At 40.3% G+C, this 21292-nt stretch overlaps 1 protein-coding gene and 1 long non-coding RNA gene across 10 annotated transcripts in view; one reads left to right on the top strand and one right to left on the bottom strand.

The window, feature by feature from the left end:
- rap1gds1 (RAP1, GTP-GDP dissociation stimulator 1) overlaps positions 1-21292 on the top strand; it is a 105277-nt gene that overhangs the window by 40297 nt on the left and 43688 nt on the right. For all 9 annotated transcript variants that reach the window (XM_069925659.1, XM_069925655.1, XM_069925657.1 and 6 more), the window contains 2 exons: positions 1976-2119; positions 20871-21002. In XM_069925659.1, the coding sequence (XP_069781760.1) occupies positions 1976-2119; positions 20871-21002 (276 nt within the window). The remainder of the gene's footprint in view (positions 1-1975; positions 2120-20870; positions 21003-21292) is intronic.
- Positions 4374-21292, bottom strand: part of LOC138757780 (uncharacterized) — a 30899-nt gene continuing 13980 nt past the window's right edge. Inside the window, exons 2-3 of the long non-coding RNA XR_011353878.1 lie at positions 16721-16831; positions 4374-5253 (exon numbers count right to left, since the gene is read on the bottom strand). This is a non-coding gene — a long non-coding RNA (uncharacterized lncRNA). The remainder of the gene's footprint in view (positions 5254-16720; positions 16832-21292) is intronic.

The raw sequence follows: 21292 nt of genomic DNA, 5'->3' as shown, positions 1-21292 counted from the left end.
CATAGATCTAGGGCCAGTCAAGTTTTGCTAGCGTAGAAAAAGTATCTTTGCATCTTCCATGTAAAAATAGATGACCATATTTTTATGTTTGCCAGGTGCAAGTCTGCCCCTCTTTCTCTTCCCCCCCACCCCGCACCAAAACAACTCCCACTTTGCAAAATCGGGAAAGATCAGTTTTGAAACTGGAGTGTTTAATGTGTAGGTAAATTACATTTTGCATGTTAGGATAATCCCATATGCAGTAATTGATAGAATGATTCATGTGCTTTTGATGTTAATAGTGGCAATGGGAAAATTGCTGTCCAGAATGCTGAACCACGAGAACAAATTGAAAAAGACTCTGATTTTATTTCACCTGAACAATAATATTTCTTACCCAGACTCCACTCAGTGCTATCATTGAATTTCCTGGACATCAGGTCTGTCTGTACGTTGATTTGTCCTGGCAGGTAGGCGGCAGTAACCCAAATGCTCCTCTGAATGCACCAGTGCCAAGTCTCAATGGCTAACATGTTACAGGAAGAATATTTAAGACCTCAGCAGTACATGAATGTCAGCCTCCCTCGCACAGAAAAACGTTTGTGCTAGAAATCCTGTTAGCATTTCCAAATAATTAATGCCTGATATAGAGGTCTCCCTGAGCTCTGTCTGTCCATCTGCCCCCAGTAGAGACCTTTAGATTTGTGGCTGAAAATTAGAAACTTCATAGCACATTAAGAATCCTGATGAAAGATTATGGCTGAAACGTTGACTGTTGCCTTTTATGGATGTTGCCTTACCTGCTGAGTTCCCTCCTGTTTTCCAGATGTCTGTAGTCTCTCTTGTTTTTGGATAGGTTACTGTAAATAGATCAAATGGCCTACCTTTATCATGATCTTTGCTTCGGACTAACTGGTCTCACCGAGTATTCTGAACTGTTTCGGCTGCTATTAATAGTTATGCTACTTTTAATACATTTTCTCACTGTACCTTAGTAATGTGACAATCAGCTGAGATGGACTTGATCTTCCATTCATAAATTAGTTAGGCTGTAATAAATTTGACTTATTTTGGTTGACGAAAGTAAATTTAAATATGACACCTTATCGGAACTTGAATTAAATTTTTATTGTAAGAAATGTCAATGTGTTCCTTTTTAAAAGAACAATGTTATATATGTGGCAGTGGCACAGACATAGGACAGTAGTTGCCCCACAACATTTTTTCCACTGATTATTTAATAGAAATGCTTAATGTCGAGTCATCTGAAAACGTTGAAAATTACTGTGTTTGTGTGATGGGTGATTGAGGATCAAGTTTGAAAATAGCATTTAAAAACAAATAGAGAGACTTATTTCAGTTGAATCAAAATTTTTAAAACCTGGAAGGAAATCATAAAATTGCTTGCTTTTCATTTATTTTTTTTTTCCAGTACATTAAAGAATAATGGATTTCTGCAGTCCACCGATACTGTCAAATTATTTCAATTTTTTTTTAAAATCCTATTTTATTCTTGGAGTTTCAAGTTGCTTCAGGAAATTGAAATCTATGGATATTTGTATTCAAAGGAATTTAAACCTATAAATGCAAAACATTCATTAATCAGGCTTTTCTTTTTCTTCATTAATAAATTTTAAAATATTGTATATTTATGTATTAGACTGTGTTCATATCAGGCTTGTAATGTAGTGGGTAAGCAGGAAACTGAACCCTGATTTTGGGAACAGCAAAATTAATAGTTGTGGGTTGATTTGCTACCAACACTTGCTTTGATTGAATCTTGAAGATATCATTTTCCAAGCAAGATTACTTTTTCCCAGCTTGGCCAGTTTTTATTTTAGTTTTTTTTTCTCTATTAATCGGAAACAAACTGTTATATTTTCTTAACTGAAGATGGGTTTTCTGCTCCAAGTATAGAGAGTAAAAAAAAAGTATCGAATACGATTTGAAAAAACTTCTATCTAAGACTATAACTTCAACACAACTTTTGTTTCAGATGTCATCAAACTACAACTAGTTGATGCAGGATTAGTGGACTGTCTGCTGGAGCTTGTTGAAGAGATGGTAGATAGCAATAAAGAAGATGATATCTCTGAGCTTAAAACAGCTTCTGATCTCATGGTGTTGCTACTTTTGGGTGGTGAGTTTAATAAATCAGTTTCAAACAATTGCAATGAATTAGTGCCAAATAAACAGATACATTTGTTAAATAATTCTTGATGATTAAATGTGGATCACAAGAGAAAGTTCTGCTCATCTGTCATAAATTGTAGAACTATTTGTAAATGGTTACTCAGTTTTGAAGAGTATTAAGAATTAACCAAGAAGATGATGGTGAGTTAAATACGTGGAATGCTTTTGGCTTCAGTTATTTTGTAAATTAGACAATGTAGGGGTACCACCAATTTGTTTAACATAGTCATACCAACAAAACTGATGATCAAATTTGGAAATCTGGTGTCTGTTCGCCCTTTACAGCTGGAGCTTCAATTTCCTCATCAGCAGACCCCAGTCAGTGCCCATTGGCAACATCATCTCCACGCTGACTTTCAACATGGGGGCACCTCATTTTCTCCCCTGATCTGTTCCCTATGCACTCAGGATTGCGCAGCCAAGTTCTGCTTCAACATAACCTATAAATTCGCTAAGAACACTGCCTTTGGCCAAATAGCGGAAACGACGAGCCAGAATGTAGGATGTGTGATGCCAGAACAACGATCTTGTACTCAACGTCATCAAGACTTTCTTGTGTATTTTAGGAAGGAGAGGCCAAAGGAGCATATACCTATCTTCATTGACAGGATGTGCATTCAGGTTCATACGGGTCCAGATATCAGAGGACCTCCTCTGGAACCAGGCAGTCATGAAGAAGGCAGGCCAACAGCTCCACTTTCTAAGAAATCCAGGGAGATTTGGCATGTTATTGAATACTCCATCAAATTTCAACAGGTGTACTATGTAAAATATACTGGTTGCATCCTGGTCTAGATTAGTAATTTTAGTGCCATGAAAGCAGAGGCTGTAAAAAGTGGAAACCTATAAAAGACCATCTAAGGAACAAACTTCCCGCCAATTGAAAACGCCCATGTGAACTGCTGCCTGAAGAAGGCAGAAAATTTCATAAAGAATCACCTTTAGCTTGGCTACAATCTCCTCACTGCAATCTTCAGGCAGTAAATCCAGAAGCCTGAAGTCCAAATCTTAACTATTGCAAGATGTTCTTGAATGTCATCAGGTTTTTGAACCTCCCAATACTTCCATAGCCATTATCATAAATGACTCTGGGACCACCAAAAGATCTGAATGCAACACTGCATACTAATGTCATTCGTACTAATTGTATCTGAATATTTATTTATTTATCCTTTAGTATTATTTTTTCTGTACTGGCATGTTGTATTAATTTAATTTATACCATTAGAGTTACATGCCTGTTGCAGCAAGTAAGAATTTCAGTCCATCTGTACATTGTTCTTGTGGAAATGACAATAAATTCTTGTTTCATTTCATCCATGAAAATCCAGAGATGTAGGTAAAAGATGTTGCTATTCGGCAGTCTATAATTTGATAGATGCAGTAGCATTTATCTATGCACAGTGCCATGTATCAAATGGAATAAATTTTTATTAAATGCACTAATATGGCCTACTATTCTATTTTACAAATAGAAAATGTAAGACCTCTATAACTATCCAAACACTTAAAATCCATGATTAAATCAATGCTATGGGTAGTACCAAACATGATATTATTTGAGAATATAGATAGTGCCTTAGCATAGTTTATTAGAACTCTTGTGGGAATAAATTAAACTCCAAAGTGCAGGTGGATTAAAAAATGAAACATTTTGAAAGCACCTCTTATCCATCCAGGAGATTGGCTGTTGAAACCTGTCAAGCAGACTGAATACATCCATTTTAAAATAGTCATATTAATCTTATAAAATCCACTCACACCACTCCAAAACTGTAAATTTAAATTCCGACCTTTGTGGCCAATGGATTTCCCATCTGACTAAAATCCAACTACATCAATATGTGGACTGATTGTTCTGAATCTCTGTGTGGGGGTGGAAGGAGCTTAGCTTCAGTGACTTCCAAAAGATGTTGGGTGCAGAAGCAGGATGTTTGGCCCTTCGAGACTGCTCCACCACCCCATCATGAGCTATTCCATTCTCCCACTCATCTCCACTCCAATGCCTTCTCCCCATAACTTTGATACCCTGGCAATTCACATACCTATCATTCTCTGCCTTAAATATATCCAAAGACCATGCTTCTACAGCTGTCTAAGGTAGTGTCTTGGGTAAACTTGTACCTCTCACTTTGTTTTAGATTGGTCAGTGTTTGAGCTACCGAAAGAAATTAGACACACACACCGAGAACAGTTCAGTTTATACAAGTCTTTATTACTAAATCGAAAGCTGAATTCACACTACAATATGCAAGCCCTTCCCAATTATACTTATCAACGTCTGGACTGGTCCCAACTGCCGAAGCGAGGCAACGACTGCACACTTGTAGTAGGCTGTCGGGGCGCCGGTAGCAGCTTCTCCACCTCCCTCGACCGGGACGTTAGCTGGACTCTTGAAGTTCTTCTTGCTGAGAGATGTTGCCACCTCTTGGAGAGTCTCAAACTTCAGCAGTGGGACCATGGCTTATATTACCCAAAAGTTGTTTACTTCAGATCTTATCTCTTGGAACAATTGATTTAATTATCTTCAAGGTCTCCTGGCAGTCTGCGACCAACAAAAGACAACTGCATCTCTGGCCTTCATGGTGTAAATTTAGATAATGTCTACTAATTCATATACAACAAGCAGGTTCTCAGCCTTGCAGAAGCAAAGGCTGCAAAAGTAAGAAACACGGTTTAAATCTTCCATTACATTCCAACCCTTGTTCGCGGCCTGTCACTTATGAGACCTTATAAGCATTTGAGTACAGAAGGAGTGAAAAAGAGAAACTAAAACTATAATAAAGCACAAAAATAAGCAATAATGTGAGCAACCAACGGAGAATAATGTGGCCCAATCCCCCAAATGTACCAGCTAACCATGAAAGAGGATTCAAACTATCCTTGTGGGCCACAATACCCAGATACTGAAGCTCACAAACAGATTTTGAAACATGCTTAACAATATCAGATATATTAATGGATACATCAGGCCGTGTCCCCCACGGGCAACTCCCTCAGAACATCCTCTACATTACAAATCCAATTGCTGGCATCAAAGCAGCGGTTAAGCCAGATCAGCAGGAGTGCAAGACGGAGGACCTGGAACAGAGAAGCCTGACATATGTCACTCAAGATGCCATAAGCATTCAGTATTTAAACAAACTAAACTATCCTGTCCCTCAATAGCTACCCACCGAGTGTTACCCTGGGCAGGTGTCACTATTTCAACTTTTACAGGAGGGCCATTACCTGTTGGTGCCACCCATCCCTTTTGTCCGGCATTCTCTGGCTCGAGAATGGGGGGCAATGACTGTTTTCCTCAGGAATAGGCTGTAGTTCAAAAGTGTGAAGAAGTCGGTGGAAAGGTGTACCTCCCTTCAAAAGGCTATGATTCAAATTGTCGACTGCCTGCTCCAGCACATGGCACCACCCCTTCAGGGTCCCCAGTGGTGTTAACAAACGAATTTGTTCCTTCAGTAAGCCATTCATTCGTTCAACTAACCCGGCAGCCTGCGGGTAATAAGGAATATGGTGGACCCATAAAATACTGTTGTCAGCTGCCCAAACACAGATTGCCTTCCCGGAGAAGTGCGAGCCATTATCAGACTGAATTTCCTCTGGTACATCATAACGAGAAATTAAATGGTTTAGTCCTTGGATAGTGCTAGCTTGGTCAGCCGTCTTAGTGGGAAAAGCAAAAACCAGGCCTGAAAAGGTGTCAACCATAACAAGGATGTAACGTTTACCCATACAGACTGGCATAGGGCCTATGTAATCAATTTGCCAGACCGCAGATGAGCGAGCACCCTGTCTTATTCGGCCATGCGGGACTTCACAAGCTGGCATGCTGGGCATGTGCGCACGACCATGCGGACATCGTCCTGATGGACGGGTGAGGCATGTGTATGTGCCCACATAGCTGATCCCTTCTCCCCCAAATGGCCACTCTGTTCATGTGCCCGTCGATCCAGGGGGACAGTATCGGCGCGGCTGATAGTGGCAAGCTGATCTGCTACTGCATTATGTTGTGCCATGTTCATCGTTGCATTGGTATGGGCATCAACGTGATATACGGTTATCTCACGATGATGGGAAGCATCCCACAACAGCTGCCACAGCTGTTTGCCCCATACTGGGCGGTCATGGATCAGCCAGTCGTTCTTTTGCCAATCAGGCATCCATACCACTAGTCCATTAGCCAAAGCCCAGGAATCAGTAAACAAGCGAAGAGGGTAATCATGGGGGTCGAGTGGTAAAGTGATCGCCTTCAACTCAGCATACTGACTGGAGCCACCATCCCCCTCCTACAATAAGTGAGTTCCTGACCTGGGATGGTAAGCCACCACCTTCCACTTCTGCTTTCCTTGCACCCACCGGCTGCTACCATCAGTAAACCAGGACTCCTCTTGTTCTGCTTTCTGTACCATCTCCTCCGTGGCCCCTTGGATCATCACATCATCAATATAATGGTGAATTGAAAGGGAAGGCGATACTGGCACCGTCTCCAAATCACGGGCAATTAGGCTATGGCAAATAGTGGGAGAGTGTACATAGCCCTGAGGGAGGCGTGTGAAGGTATACTGACGCCCCTTCCAGGTAAAGGCGAACTGATCCTGTGAGACCTCGTGTATAAGAATAATGAGGAAGGCATTAGCGAGATCAATGACAGCATACCATGTTCTTGATTTCCCAGTAGCAATCTTTTCAATAAGGGTAACAATGTCCAGAACTGCCGAAGCAAGTGGTGGGGCATGTTTGTTCAAAAAACGATAGTCAACTGTCATTCTCCAGGAGGCATCAGGCTTCTGAACCGGCCAAACAGGGCTATTAAAGGGCGACGTTGCGGGCCTCACTACCCCTTCTTCTTGAAAAGCATTGATGGTGGCAGTAATCTCTTCCTGCCCCCCAGGGAGGTGATATTGTGGAATGCATACTGGTTTCGGGGGGGGGGGGGTGAGGGGGAGGCACCATCACAGGATCCCACTTAGCCCGACCCACCACTAGTCTTTTTGTAATAGTCCGAATTCCAAATGCAAATCCCCCTTGGCTAGTATTAAGGGCTGTACCGGCCAACATATTAATACCCAGGATGCACTCGTCAGTGGCAGCCACCAGGGTATGTAACCATATAGGGGAAGGGCCATCACCCACCGTGGCGCGGACTTTTATTTCCTTCGCCAGGGTGATCGCTCCTCCCATCCCCTCTATTCGAAATGTTTTTTTTAAATTTTTTATTTTTCACACCATAAACCACATTAACCATGATACATACTTTTTCCTTTTCAAATATATACAGTGCCATTTTCTCCCCCCCCACCCCCCCCCCCCCCCGTCCATTTAAAGTACAAAATCTAGGATACATTAAACCAGTCAAACAATGTTGTCATTCAATAAAAATAAACAAGAAATTCCACTGAGTCAATTTTTTCATTTCCTTCTCCTTTCGTTAATTTAGGTAGTGAATGTCCCCGGTAGGTTTTCTCTATTGTGTTTCATGTAAGGCTCCCATATTTGTTCAAATATTTCAATATTATTTCTTAAACTATATGTTATTTTTTTCTAATGGAATACATTTATTCATTTCTATATACCATTGTTGTATTTTCAAATTATCTTCCAATTTCCAGGTTGACATAATACATTTTTTTGCTACGGCTAGAGCTATCTTAACAAATCTTTTTTGTGCACCATCCAAATCAATTCCAAATTCTTTGTTTTTTATGTTACTTAGGAGGAAGATCTCTGGATTTTTTGGTATATTGTTTTCTGTAATTTTATTTAATATTTGGTTTAGATCTTCCCAAAATTTTTCTACTTTCTCACATGTCCAGATTGCATGAATTGTTGTTCCCATTTTTTTTTACATCGAAAACATCTATCAGATACTGTTGGGTCCCATTTATTTAACTTTTGAGGTGTAATGTATAGCCTGTGTATCCAGTTATATTGTATCATACGTAACCTCGTATTTATTGTATTTCTCATCGTTCCAGAACATAACTTCTCCCATGTTTTCTTTTTTATCTTTATATTTAAATCTTGTTCCCATTTTTGTTTAGTTTTACCATTTGTTTCCTCATTCTCCTTTTCTTGCAGTTTAATATACATATTTGTTATAAATCTTTTGATTGTCATTGTATCTGTACTCACATATTCAAAGTTAGTTCCCTCTGGTAAACTCAGACTGCTTCCTAATTTGTCCTTCAAGTAGGATCTCAATTGGTAATATGCCAGCACTGTATCTTGAGTTATATTGTATTTATCTTTCATTTGTTCAAAGGATAATAATCTATTTCCTGAAAAACAATTTTCTATTCTTTTGATCCCTTTTTTCTCCCATTCTCTAAAGGAAAGGTTATCTATTGTAAAAGGGAGTAACTTATTTTGCGTCAATATTAGTTTTGGTAATTGATAATTTGTTTTATTCCTTTCTACATGAATCTTCTTCCAAATATTGAGTAGATGATGTAATACTGGAGAACTTCTATGCTGTACCAATTTTTCATCCCATTTATATAATATGTGTTCAGGTATCTTTTCCCCTATTTTATCTAATTCTAATCTAGTCCAATCTGGCTTTTCCCTTGTTTGATAAAAATCTGATAGGTATCTTAATTGTGCGGCTCTATAATAATTTTTAAAGTTTGGCAGTTGTAAGCCTCCTTGTTTATACCATTCTGTTAATTTATCTAGTGCTATCCTCGGTTTCCCCCCTTTCCGTAAAAATTTCCTTATTATTTTCTTTAACTCCTTGAAGAATTTCTCTGTCAAGTGTATTGGCAATGCCTGAAATAGGTATAATATCCTTGGGAAAATGTTCATTTTAATACAGTTTATCCTTCCTATTAGTGTTAGTGGTAAATCTTTCCAATGCTCTAAATCGTCCTGTAATTTTTTCATTAGTGGATAATAATTGAGTTTATATAGTTGGCCGAGATTTTTATTTATTTGTATACCTAGCTATCTTATTGCTTGCATTTGCCATCTGAATGGTGATTCCTTCTTAAATTTTGAGAAATCCGCATTATTCATAGGCATTCCTTCACTTTTATTTCCGTTAATCTTGTAACCCGACACTTCTCCATATTCCTTCAATTTCTTATATAATTCTTTTATTGATAGTTCTGGTTCTGTTAAGTATACTATAACATCATCCGCAAATAAACTGATTTTATTTTCCTTGTCTTTTATTTTTATCCCTTTTATATTATTTTCTGTTCTTATCAATTCTGCTAGTGGTTCTTTAGCTAACGCGAACAATAAGGGTGATAGTGGGCATCCCTGCCGTGTTGACCTGCTTAAGTTAAATTGCTTTCATATATATCCATATACTGACACTTTCGCCAATGGCCCCTTATATAATGCTTTAATCCATTTAATATACTTATCTGGTAAACTGAATTTTTGCAATACTTTGAATAAATTATTCCATTCTACTCTGTCAAAGGCCTTCTCTGCGTCTAAAGCAACTGCTACTGTTGGCGCTTTACTCCCTTCTACTGCATGAATTAAGTTAATAAATTTACAAATATTGTCTGTTGTACGTCTTTTTTTAATAAATCCAGTTTGGTCTAGATTTACCATTTTCGGTACATACTCTGTTAATCTGTTTGCTAATAGTTTAGCTATTATCTTATAATCTGTGTTAAGTAATGATATTGGTCTATATGACACTGGTGCGAGTGGATCTTTCCCTTGCTTTAGTATTACTGTAATTATTGCTGTTTTACATGAATCTGGTAAACTTTGTGTTTTATCAGTCTGGTTGATTACTTCCAGGAGGGGAGGAATTAATAAATCTTTAAATGTTTTATAGAATTCTATTGGGAATCCATCTGGTAATTTTTTTATTATCTCTTGTATTTCTACTATTTCAAGTGGTTCTGTTAATTTATTTTGTTCCTCTCTTTGTAGTTTTGGTAGTTCAATTTTAGTTAGAAATTCATCTATTTTCCCTTCTTTCCCTTCGTTTTCAGTTTGGTATAATTGTTCATAGAATTCTCTAAAGTTTTCCTTGATCTCCTTTGGATTATATGTGATTTGTTTGTCTTTTTTCCTTGATGCCAATACCATTTTCTTAGCTTGTTCTGTCTTAAGCTGCCATGCTAGAATTTTGTGCGTTTTTTCCCCTAGTTCATAATATTTCTGTTTTGTCTTCATTATATTCTTCTCCACCTTGTATGTTTGTAGTGTTTCATATTTTATTTTTTATCTGCCAATTCTCTTCTTTTACTTGTATCTTCCTTCATTGCTAATTCTTTTTCTATATTTACTATTTCCCTTTCCAACTGCTCTGTTTCCTGATTATAATCCTTCTTCATCTTGGTTACATAACTTATTATTTGCCCTCTAATGAACGCTTTCATTGCATCCCATAGTATAAACTTATCTTTCACTGATTCCATATTTATTTCAAAATACATTTTAATTTGTCTTTCAATGAATTCTCTAAAATCCTGCCTTTTGAGTAACATGGAGTTTAATCTCCATCTATACATTCTTGGAGGGATGTCCTCTAACTTTATTGTCAATATTAAGGGTGAATGGTCCGATAATATTCTAGCTTTATATTCTGTTTTTCTTACTCTATCTTGCATACGAGCTGATAACAAAAATAGGTCTATCCTTGAGTATGTTTTATGTCTAGCCAAGTAATATGAATATTCCTTTTCATTTGGGTGTTGTTTCCTCCATATATCCAAAAGTTGCATTTCTTCCATCGATTTAATTATAAATTTGGTTACTTTGTTCTTTCTGTTAGTTTTTTTCCCAGTTTTGTCCATATTTGAATCCAAATTCAGGTTGAAATCCCCTCCTATTAATATGTTCCCTTGCGTATCTGCTATCTTCAAAAAAATATCTTGCATAAACTTTTGATCTTCTTCGTTAAGTGAATATACATTGAGTAGATTCCAAAACTCCGAATATATCTGACATTTTATCATTACATATCTCCCTGCTGGATCTACTATTTCCTCTTCTATTTTAATTGGCACATTTTTACTAAATGTTAAATTAATTTTTACTAGCTACTCCTCTTGGTTTTGAATTATACGACGCTGCTGTTACGTGTCCTACCCAATCTCTCTTTAATTTCTTGTGCTCCAATTCAGTTAAATGTGTTTCTTGCACAAATGCTACATCAATTTTTTTCTTTTTTCAGTAAATTTAGCAGTTTCTTCCTTTTAATTTGGTTATGTATTCCGTTAATATTTAAAGTCATATAGTTCAGCGTAGCCATTTTGTACTTTGTTTATCTTCCCTTTCCGTTTCTCCATCATCACCTTTCCTTCTTATCCATTTCTGCTTTCTTGTTTTGAACACTTTATAAGACAACATTTCTAAAACATCAAACATTTTCCTTATTCTCCTATTTAAAACTTATTTAACCCCATTCTCCCCTCCCCCTCCTGAGTTGTCCTTTATCCCTTGTTGGACAACCACATCTCCCCTCTCCATTTGGATTTGCGAATTCACTCGCAAACGTCAGCTGATTTTGCAGTGACCGTAACTCCTCCCCATCCAGCCCCCCCCCAGAAAAGATTTCAATTTTCATATGTAACAGAGGTCACTCTTTTAATTCCCTCCTTATTCCCTCTATTCCATTTCCCTCCCTTATTAATTCTTGTCTATACTCTATATATTTTCCTCTAAATGCGGATACATTCATGTATGCACACTATATATATATATATCTTCTTTGGCTTGGCTTCGCGGACGAAGATTTATGGAGGGGGTAAAAAGTCCACGTCAGCTGCAGGCTCGTTTGTGGCTGACAAGTCCGATGCGGGACAGGCAGACACGATTGCAGCGGTTGCAAGGGAAAATTGGTTGGTTGGGGTTGGGTGTTGGGTTTTTCCTCCTTTGCCTTTTGTCAGTGAGGTGGGCTCTGCGGTCTTCTTCAAAGGAGGTTGCTGCCCGCCAAACTGTGAGGCGCCAAGATGCACGGTTTGAGGCGTTATCAGCCCACTGGCGGTGGTCAATGTGGCAGGCACCAAGAGATTTCTTTAGGCAGTCCTTGTACCTTTTCTTTGGTGCACCTCTGTCACGGTGGCCAGTGGAGAGCTCGCCATATAACAGGATCTTGGGAAGGCGATGGTCCTCCATTCTGGAGACGTGACCCATCCAGCGCAGCTGGATCTTCAACAGCGTGGACTCGATGCTGTCGACCTCTGCCATCTCGAGTACTTCAACGTTAGGGGTGTAAGCGCTCCAATGGATGTTGAGGATGGAGCGGAGACAACGCTGGTGGAAGCGTTCTAGGAGCCGTAGGTGGTGCCGGTAGATGACCCATGATTCGGAGCCGAACAGGAGTGTGGGTATGACAACGGCTCTGTATACGCTTATCTTTGTGAGGTTTTTCAGTTGGTTGTTTTTCCAGACTCTTGTGTAGTCTTCCAAAGGCGCTATTTGCCTTGGCGAGTCTGTTGTCTATCTCATTGTCGATCCTTGCATCTGATGAAATGGTGCAGCCGAGATAGGTAAACTGGTTGACCGTTTTGAGTTTTGTGTGCCCGATGGTGATGTGGGGGGGCTGGTAGTCATGGTGGGGAGCTGGCTGATGGAGGACCTCAGTTTTCTTCAGGCTGACTTCCAGGCCAAACATCTTGGCAGTTTCCGCAAAGCAGGACGTCAAGCGCTGAAGAGCTGGCTCTGAATGGGCAACTAAAGCGGCGTCGTCTGCAAAGAGTAGTTCACGGACAACTTTCTCTTGTGTCTTGGTGTGAGCTTGCAGGCGCCTCAGATTGAAGAGACTGCCATCCGTGCGGTACCGGATGTAAACAGCGTCTTCATTGTTGGGGTCTTTCATGGCTTGGTTCAGCATCATGCTGAAGAAGATTGAAAAGAGGGTTGGTGCGAGAACACAGCCTTGCTTCACGCCATTGTTAATGGAGAAGGGTTCAGAGAGCTCATTGCTGTATCTGACCCGACCTTGTTGGTTTTCGTGCAGTTGGATAATCATGTTGAGGAACTTTGGGGGACATCCGATGCGCTCTAGTATTTGCCAAAGCCCTTTCCTGCTCACGGTGTCGAAGGCTTTGGTGAGGTCAACAAAGGTGATGTAGAGTCCTTTGTTTTGTTCTCTGCACTTTTCTTGGAGCTGTCTGAGGGCAAAGACCATGTCAGTAGTTCCTCTGTTTGCGCGAAAGCCGCACTGTGATTCTGGGAGAATATTCTCGGCGACACTAGGTATTATTCTATTTAGTAGATATACGCACACATATACTCCTTTACACACATACATATAGATCGTGGTCATTTTTACTCTTATTACATGTCTTCTTCTCTCTGCTTGTTTTGTAGTTGTTCTGCAAATTTTCTTGCTTCCTCTGGATCCGAGAATAGTCTGTTTTGTTGCCCTAGAATAATTATTTTAAGTGCCGCTGGGTACCTTAACATAAACTTATATCCTTTTTTCCATAAGATCGTTTTCGCTGTATTGAACTCCTTCTTCTTCTTCAGGAGTTCAAAACTTATGTCTGGATAGAAAAAAATTTTTTGACCTTTATATTCCAGTGGCTTTTTGTCCTTTGTTACTTTCTTCATTGCTTTCTCCAATATATTTTCTCTTGTTGTATATCTTAAGAATTTTACTAAAATGGATCTTGGTTTTTGCTGCGGTTGTGGTTTCGGGGCTAAAGTTCTATGTGCCCTCTCTATTTCCATTTCTTCCTGTAATTCTGATCTTCCCAGGACCCTGGGGATCCAATCTTTTATAAATTCTCTCATATTCTTGCCTTCTTCATCTTCCTTAAGGCCCACTATCTTTATATTATTTCTTCTATTATAGTTTTCTATTATATCCATCTTCTGAGCTAACAGCTCCTGTGCCTCTTTAGCTTTTTTATTAGATTCTTCTAATTTCTCTTTTAAGTCTTCTACCTCCATATCTAGAAATGTTTCTCGTTTTTCCATATTTTCCACTCTTTTTGCCAATTCTGATTTGGCCACTTCCATTTTATTCATTTTTTCTTCTGCATTCTTAATTCTTCTTTTTATCTCATCAAATTCTTGTAATTGCCATTCTTTCACTGATTCCATATATTCTTTAAAAAAAAGATACATCCATTGTCTTGCTTTTCTCTTCTTCCACTTCTTTCTGTTCTTCTTCTTCCTCTGGATTGACCATCTGTTGTTTCCTTGTTTTCTTTTTACCCTCTTCTTTCTTGTTGTCGTTGTTGTCTGTGTTCTGCACCTGCTGCTGTGCTGCAGGTGTCTCTCTCAGCTGTGGAGATCGACTCCGCAGCTGTTCCCCCCCTCCCGTCAGTGTGGTTTTTTTTCATGCGCATTGCGCACTTTTACTCGGCTCTGCGAGCCATTTTTGTAGTCCCGAGCCCGGGACTTCCACTGACCTGCGGGAGCGGGCTTCTCTCTCCGCGGCGGGCCTCTTAGGACAGGTAAGGCCTTCACCTTCTTCTTCCGACGTCTTTCCTTCTTCTTTTCTTCCCGTTTTTGGTTTTTCTTTCTTCGCTGCCATTTTCTCCACACTTTTACTTTCACTTTGTTTTGGTTTTTAAGTTTGTGCCTTTGCTTTTTCTCTATCTTTTTTTAACTTTTCTGGAGAGGGCTGGAGTTCCCCTACCGGCCACTACTCCATCACGTGACTCCTCTCTCTATTCGAAATGTTGATCCAGTCCAGAGGTCAGGGTTACCCGGAATCACCAAGTGCTCCGCACCGGTATCGACCAAGGCCAAATATTGGCGGTCATTACCCCCACCCCAATGGACTGTTAACGGTATGTAGGGCCATGGATCCCCGTGTATCCGCCGTATCTCAATTGAGTAGACACGGGGGCCCTGCCCATACCCTCATGCTTTAGTAGGGTTCGGGGGCTTCCTGGCCCACATGCCGCTATTATCCGTAAAAGCATTTTTAACCATTTGTTGTATCTCATCACGGATAACTGGAGCAAGAGATACTGGCTCGGTGGGAGCAGATGGCACAGCTGAGCCAGGAGGACTCAACAGCTGGGGAAGATGTTCCCCTGCCTTCCTCTTATAAAGGGCATAAAGGACTGCAGTAGGTTTCCCATCAATATTACTTTTAGGTACGCCTAACTTTAACAAGGTTAGAAAAAGGTCCTTTCTTGTCGGTCCGTTACTAGCAGCAGCCCCTTTCTTTTCATCCTGCTTGTCTGATTTAACCTGGGTTGTACATGAGTGGATTTTACCTCCCAACTCTAATTCTCTAAGCCCAGATAAGGCGTGCACTGCCTCAGACATAGGGTGCCCAATTAGCGGACTAGTTACAGACAGAACCAGTCCCTGTACAGTGGGTTGGGCGGAACGAACCAATCTGGTATGTATTCTGGCCGTGACTATCTCTTCATCAGGGCTCCCCCCATGTACCCACAGCCTCAAACACCGTGCATACAAGGCAGAGGCCAGGGCCCATTGACAAATTACTGCTATGCCCTCCTCTGGGGTGCCCCAATTGTTCTGCAAATGTAAATCCCAATCTACTGGTGATGGGTATACTCATAGCAGGGCATCCCCTAGAGTGGCAAGTAAGTAATCCATCTTTCTTCTTCTACCCCGCAGCTCAGCAGTGACCCGGATATCAGTAGTCAATGTTCCTAATCCCAAAAATTCCTCAGGGGTTAAATATACATTACCCCCTCCTTGCTCCCAAACACGCAGGAGCCAGGCCGCCAGAGTTTCTCCCGCCTTTTGCCTAAATCGATCTCCAATGGCAGCCAGCTCTTTTATAGAGAAGTCACGGATCATTGACTGCTCTTGACCTCTGCTCCCACTTTGGCCCGCAGGGACCTTTGTCCAGTGGACGGGACGAGGCCTAGGCCATCCCGTAGAGGGGGTAGGCCATAGAGCATAAGCAAGGGTTTGGGTATCTTCCCCTGGGTCCGCTTGGGAGATCGGGGTATCTATCCCTTCAATCTCTACCCTTACATCAACACCCCTTCCGTCTGTTTGGGAAGTCTGCTGCCTTACAGGGTGGGCGTGAACAGCAGGTGGAGAGGGCATTATGTTGGGCACATGCTGAGGAGTATCTGCATTATTACCATGGTCATCATTCCAGATATTCCCGTCCCATTCATCAATTACATCAGGATCGTCGCCATTCCTTATGGCACGAATATGATGTAGATCGGGTTCTGCTCCATGCCTTTCTTTATCTGCACAGAGCTGCTGCCGGAGTTTAATATTACGTCAGATCGTTTGGACATTCTTTGGCTCGGTCCTGACTGGTGCAAACAATCGCACTCATCATGGAACAGCGTTGTCTCATGTCTTCTAGCACCTCCTCTAATTGCTCTCTCTTGTGCTGAGATTCTACTTCTCTTTGAACTAATTCAGCTTCACGCTGAACGGAGTGGCGTAAGGCTGTGGCCAGCAGCCAAAAACCGTCCCTCAGTGTCTCCTTTTTACCAGGAAATTTACTTTCTTGAAGGAGAGTGGCAACTTGCTCTCCCAGAGGTGCACTTGATGGGTCTAACTTTTCATCCCAACTAATGGGTGGTCCCAACAAAGACAGGGTATTGGCCAACATGCCAAACCCATCGTCTTTGGAAGTCCATCCCGGAATCAAGAACTAATTAGGGCTCACCTCTTTCTTTTGGCAAAACATCTTGAGACGAATCCTGCTCGCAGCGCCAATTGTCTTGGGTAAACTTGTACCTCTCACTTTGTTCGTTTTAGATTGGTCACAGTGTTTGACCTACCAAAAGAAAATAGACATACACACACCGAGAACAGTTCAGTTTATACAAGTCTTTATTACAAAATCAAAAGCTGAATTCACACTACAATATGCAAGCCCTTCCCAATTATACTTATCAACGCCTGGACTGGTCCCAACTGCTGAACTGCGCACTTGTAGTAGGTTGTCGGGGCGCCGGTAGCAGCTTCTCCACCTCCCTCGACCAGGACGTTAGCTGGACTCTTGAAGTTCTTCTTGCTGAGAGATGTTGCCACCTCTTGGAGAGTCTCAAACTTCAGCAGTGGGACCATGGCTTATATTACCCAAAAGTTGTTTACTTCAGATCTTATCTCTTTGAACAAATGATTTAATTATCTTCAAGGTCTCCTGACAGCCTGCGACCAACAAAAGACAACTGCATCTCTGGGCCTCATGGTGTAAATTTAGATAATGTCTACTAATTCATATGCAACAAGCAGGTTCTCAGCCTTGCAGAAGCAAAGGCTGCAAAAGTAAGAAACACGGTTTAAATCTTCCATTACAGGTAGCAAATTCGAGGTTCACTACTCTAGCTAAAGAAATTCCTTCACATCTCTGTTTTAAATGGGTACCCTTCAATCCTGAAGTTTTGCCCTCTTGTCCTAGACTTCCCTACCATGGAAAACAACTTCTCCACATCTTTGTCCAGGCCTTTCAATATTCAAAATGCTTCTTTGAGCTTTCACGCCCCCCCCCCCACCATCCTTCTGAATTCCAAGGAGTAGATTCCAAGAGCCGTCAAATGTTCCTCGTATGCTTATCCCTTCATTTAAGAATCATTCTTGTATATGTTCTCTAATCCCTCTCCAATGCCAGCACATCTTTCCTTAGAGACCCCAAAACTTTCGCCCCTACTCCAAGTGAGGTCTCTCTAGTGCCTTGTAAGACCTCAAGATCATATCACTGCTCTTGTATCCTATTCCTCTAGATATGAATGGCAACATTACATTTGCCTCTTCACCACCAACTCAACCTGGAGGTTAACTTTCAAGGTATCCTGCACGATGACTCTGAAGTCCCTTTGCACCTCCATATTTTTAATTTTCTTCCCATCCAAATAATAGTCTTCCCTTTTATTCCTTCTACAAAAGTGCATGATCATACTTTTTATTTCCTTTCCTTTCCTACTTCTTTGTCCATTCTCCTAATCTCTCTCTTCTCTCTGTATCCTTTCCATTTCCTCATCACTACCTGCCCTTCCACCTATCTTAGTGTGAGAAACAGAAGTACCTTCACAGATTTCGCTCGAGCCAAAAATTGAGAACAAAGAACATTTATTGTACAACAGTGCAAAGTTGGGTGCTTCCCCTTACCCTGGGAATAGGCACACATACTGGGGCTCACCCAACTTTTATACAGTTCATTTCAGTGTAGAGGTACCCTCCCCCCCCCCCTAACATTCTTCTGCCTCCTGGATTGGTTTGGCATTTGGTAATTCTGTCTAAGTCCAGTTTCTGTAAACTTGAAAGACCATGGGGTATCCTGAGTCCCATCATGTCAAGCCTTTGTCCTTATTCACACATCTCAACCTCCAGGACTTACTAATTCTATATGCAGAACTTGCTAATTCTTTCTATCACTATAAGACCCTTACTCTATTATACTTGCGTAACCCTTCCTCACACTCTTATCAGAATTCATCCCTACTCAGCACTTACTTAACTTCCTCTAGTCCAGTCCAGTATTCCTTATTTCATTCATACTAGCTTTACTTCCTATATTCTATTATCTCTCACATTGGTATCCTCTGCAAATTTGGCCACAAAACCATTTATTCCACAATCCAAATCATTAACTTACAACGTTTGAAGATTTGCCCCCAACCTCGACTTGTGCACAACACGACTGGTAAACAGTAGCCAACCCTAATAGGATTCCCTTACTCCCACTCTCCGTTTCCTGCTAATTATCCAATGTTCCACCCATGCTAGTATTTTTTCCTGTAATACCATGGACTCTCATCTTGTTGAGCAACCTCATGTGCAGCACCTTGTCAAAGGCCTTTTGAAAATCCAAATAAACAACACCCACTGCATCTCCTTTGTTTAGTCTGCTTGTAATTTCCTCAAAAAATTACACTAGATTGTCAGGCAAGATTTTCCCTGAAGGAAACCATAGTGACTTTGGCCTATCTTGTCCTGCACCTCCAGGTATTCCATAACCTCATTCTTGACAATCTACTCCTACAACTTCTCAGCCACCAATGTTTAGCTAACAGCTCTATAATTACCTTTCTGTTGCCTTTCTCCCTTTTTAAATAGCAGAGTGACGTTGGCAATTCTCCAGTCCTCTGGAACCATGCCAGAATCTATTGATTCTTGTAAGATCATTACTAGTGCCTCCACAATCTATAGCTACTTCTTTCCATCTGGGCTGGGAGGCTTAGCTACCTTAGACCATTCAGCTTCTCTCTGGTGATTGTGACTCTCTTATGTGATGCCCTTGAAAGTCAGCTCTACTGCTGTCTTCACAGTGAGGACTGATGAATTCAGTTCCTCTGCCATCTATTTGTCTCCCATTACAATGTCTTCAGCGTTATTTTCTATTGGGCGTTATTTTCTATTGGTCTTGTATCTATTCTCGCCACTTTTTTAAAAACTTTTAATATACTTTAAAAAGGTTTTAGTCTCCTTTTTGATATTGTTTGTTAGCTTACTTTCAAAGTTCTTATTTTCTTTCCTAATTACCTCCCTTAGTTGCATTCTGTATGCTTTTAAGAGCTTTCGAATCCATCTTCCCACTAATTTTTTTTGCCTTGTACTTTTTTTGTGCCTTTTACTTTATTTATTTTGTCTGTCACTTTTCCATTCAAATATTTCTTATGAATATACGTGACCTGCACTTTCCTTATTTCTCACAGAAACACCAACAATTACTGGACTTTCCAATCAACTTTTGCCAGATCTCTTGCAACCTCTATAGTCCCCTTTAATCCATTGGCATACTGACATATCTGATGTTATTTTCTTGCTCTTGGACTGCAGGCTGAATTACTTTACCTTCAGCTCCCTTATCAACTGGTTTATTACACAATACCCAATCCAGAAATGCCATTTCCCTAGAAGCTAACCTGAAAACATTCAATAAATTCCTTCTCTTGGGATCCAGTATCAACCTTCAGATTGAAATTTACCATGACTATTGTAACATTGCCCTTTTTTCATGTCTTCTCTATCTCCCTCTGTATTTTGCAACATCCTGGATATGGTTTGGAGGCCTATATACAACTCCTTTTAGGGGCTTTTTTTAAAAATTCTACCCACAGAGATTATATATCTTATAAATTCAATGTCTCTTCTCTCCAAAGATTTAATTTCATTTTTAACCTGCAATTCCACCCCACCCAACTCTGCCCATCTTCCTGTCCTTCTAACACTGTGTCCATGGATGTTTAGTTCCCAACTGTATTCTTCTTTCAGCATGACTTCGTGACGGCCAACTTCCAACTGCACAAAGGAATCATCAACTGTTTTTTATACTGTGGCATTTAAATACAAAACTTTCAGTGCTGTATTCATCATTCTTCAATTTTGTTTCCAAAGCACCCCAAGTTAAATCCTTAATCTTACACATGCAATTTTGTCCTTTTGACTGCCTATCTATCATTCCTCGCAATCTTGCTACACAGTGTATCTACTTGTGTATCTTCTGCCCTTTTCACTGCCTTCTCATTCTGATTCCCATCCCCCCTGCCAAACAAAACCCTCCCCAATGTGGAGAATAATGTGATTCTAGGAGTAACTTAAATTACTCATCCATAAATAAGTATTTTCAAAGTGTTAAATAATAAAATATCTTGGGCATCATCCAGTCAATCTGGCATCCATTAACTGTCATCAAGAAGAATTTTTTATAAATTGTAATGTAAATCTGGAATGGCCTCCCAAAAAATGGTGAAAAGCAATGCCAATTGAAAATAATTTGTATTGTTCAAAGACAAGGCCACAAAAGGATAATGAATCAAAATGCATGTGGGAGGATAGATGAATAAACCATTGAAGTTTCTTCTGTCTTGTAGATGAATCTATGCAGAAGTTGTTCGATACGGGTAAAGGCAGTGTCTTTCAAAAAGTTCTGTCTTGGCTTCCTTCAAATAACCATCAGCTGCAACTTGCTGGAGCATTGGCCATTGCAAACTTTGCACGAAATGGTGAGTTTTCCATGAACATTTGTAAACATTTTTTTATACATGGCAGCTGTGATTCAGACAAATTAAAAGAGATTTAAGTTTTGAGGGTTACAAATCCTTGGAATTCTGTATCCTGGAGGGCTATGGCATTTATCAAGTTCAGAGCTTTTAAGGTTGAGGTTGATACATAATTGAACACTAAGAGGATCAGCATTAAATCTGGACATTAGGCAGGTAAACAGTCTTTAAATACAAGATCAGTCTCGAGCCTATTGAATGGCTGAGCTTGCTAAAGAGGCTTAAATATAATA

The sequence above is a fragment of the Narcine bancroftii genome, chromosome 3 (genome assembly GCF_036971445.1).
Source record: "Narcine bancroftii isolate sNarBan1 chromosome 3, sNarBan1.hap1, whole genome shotgun sequence".
Taxonomy (NCBI): domain Eukaryota; kingdom Metazoa; phylum Chordata; class Chondrichthyes; order Torpediniformes; family Narcinidae; genus Narcine; species Narcine bancroftii.
This window is presented reverse-complemented; position numbering and strand designations above follow the sequence as displayed.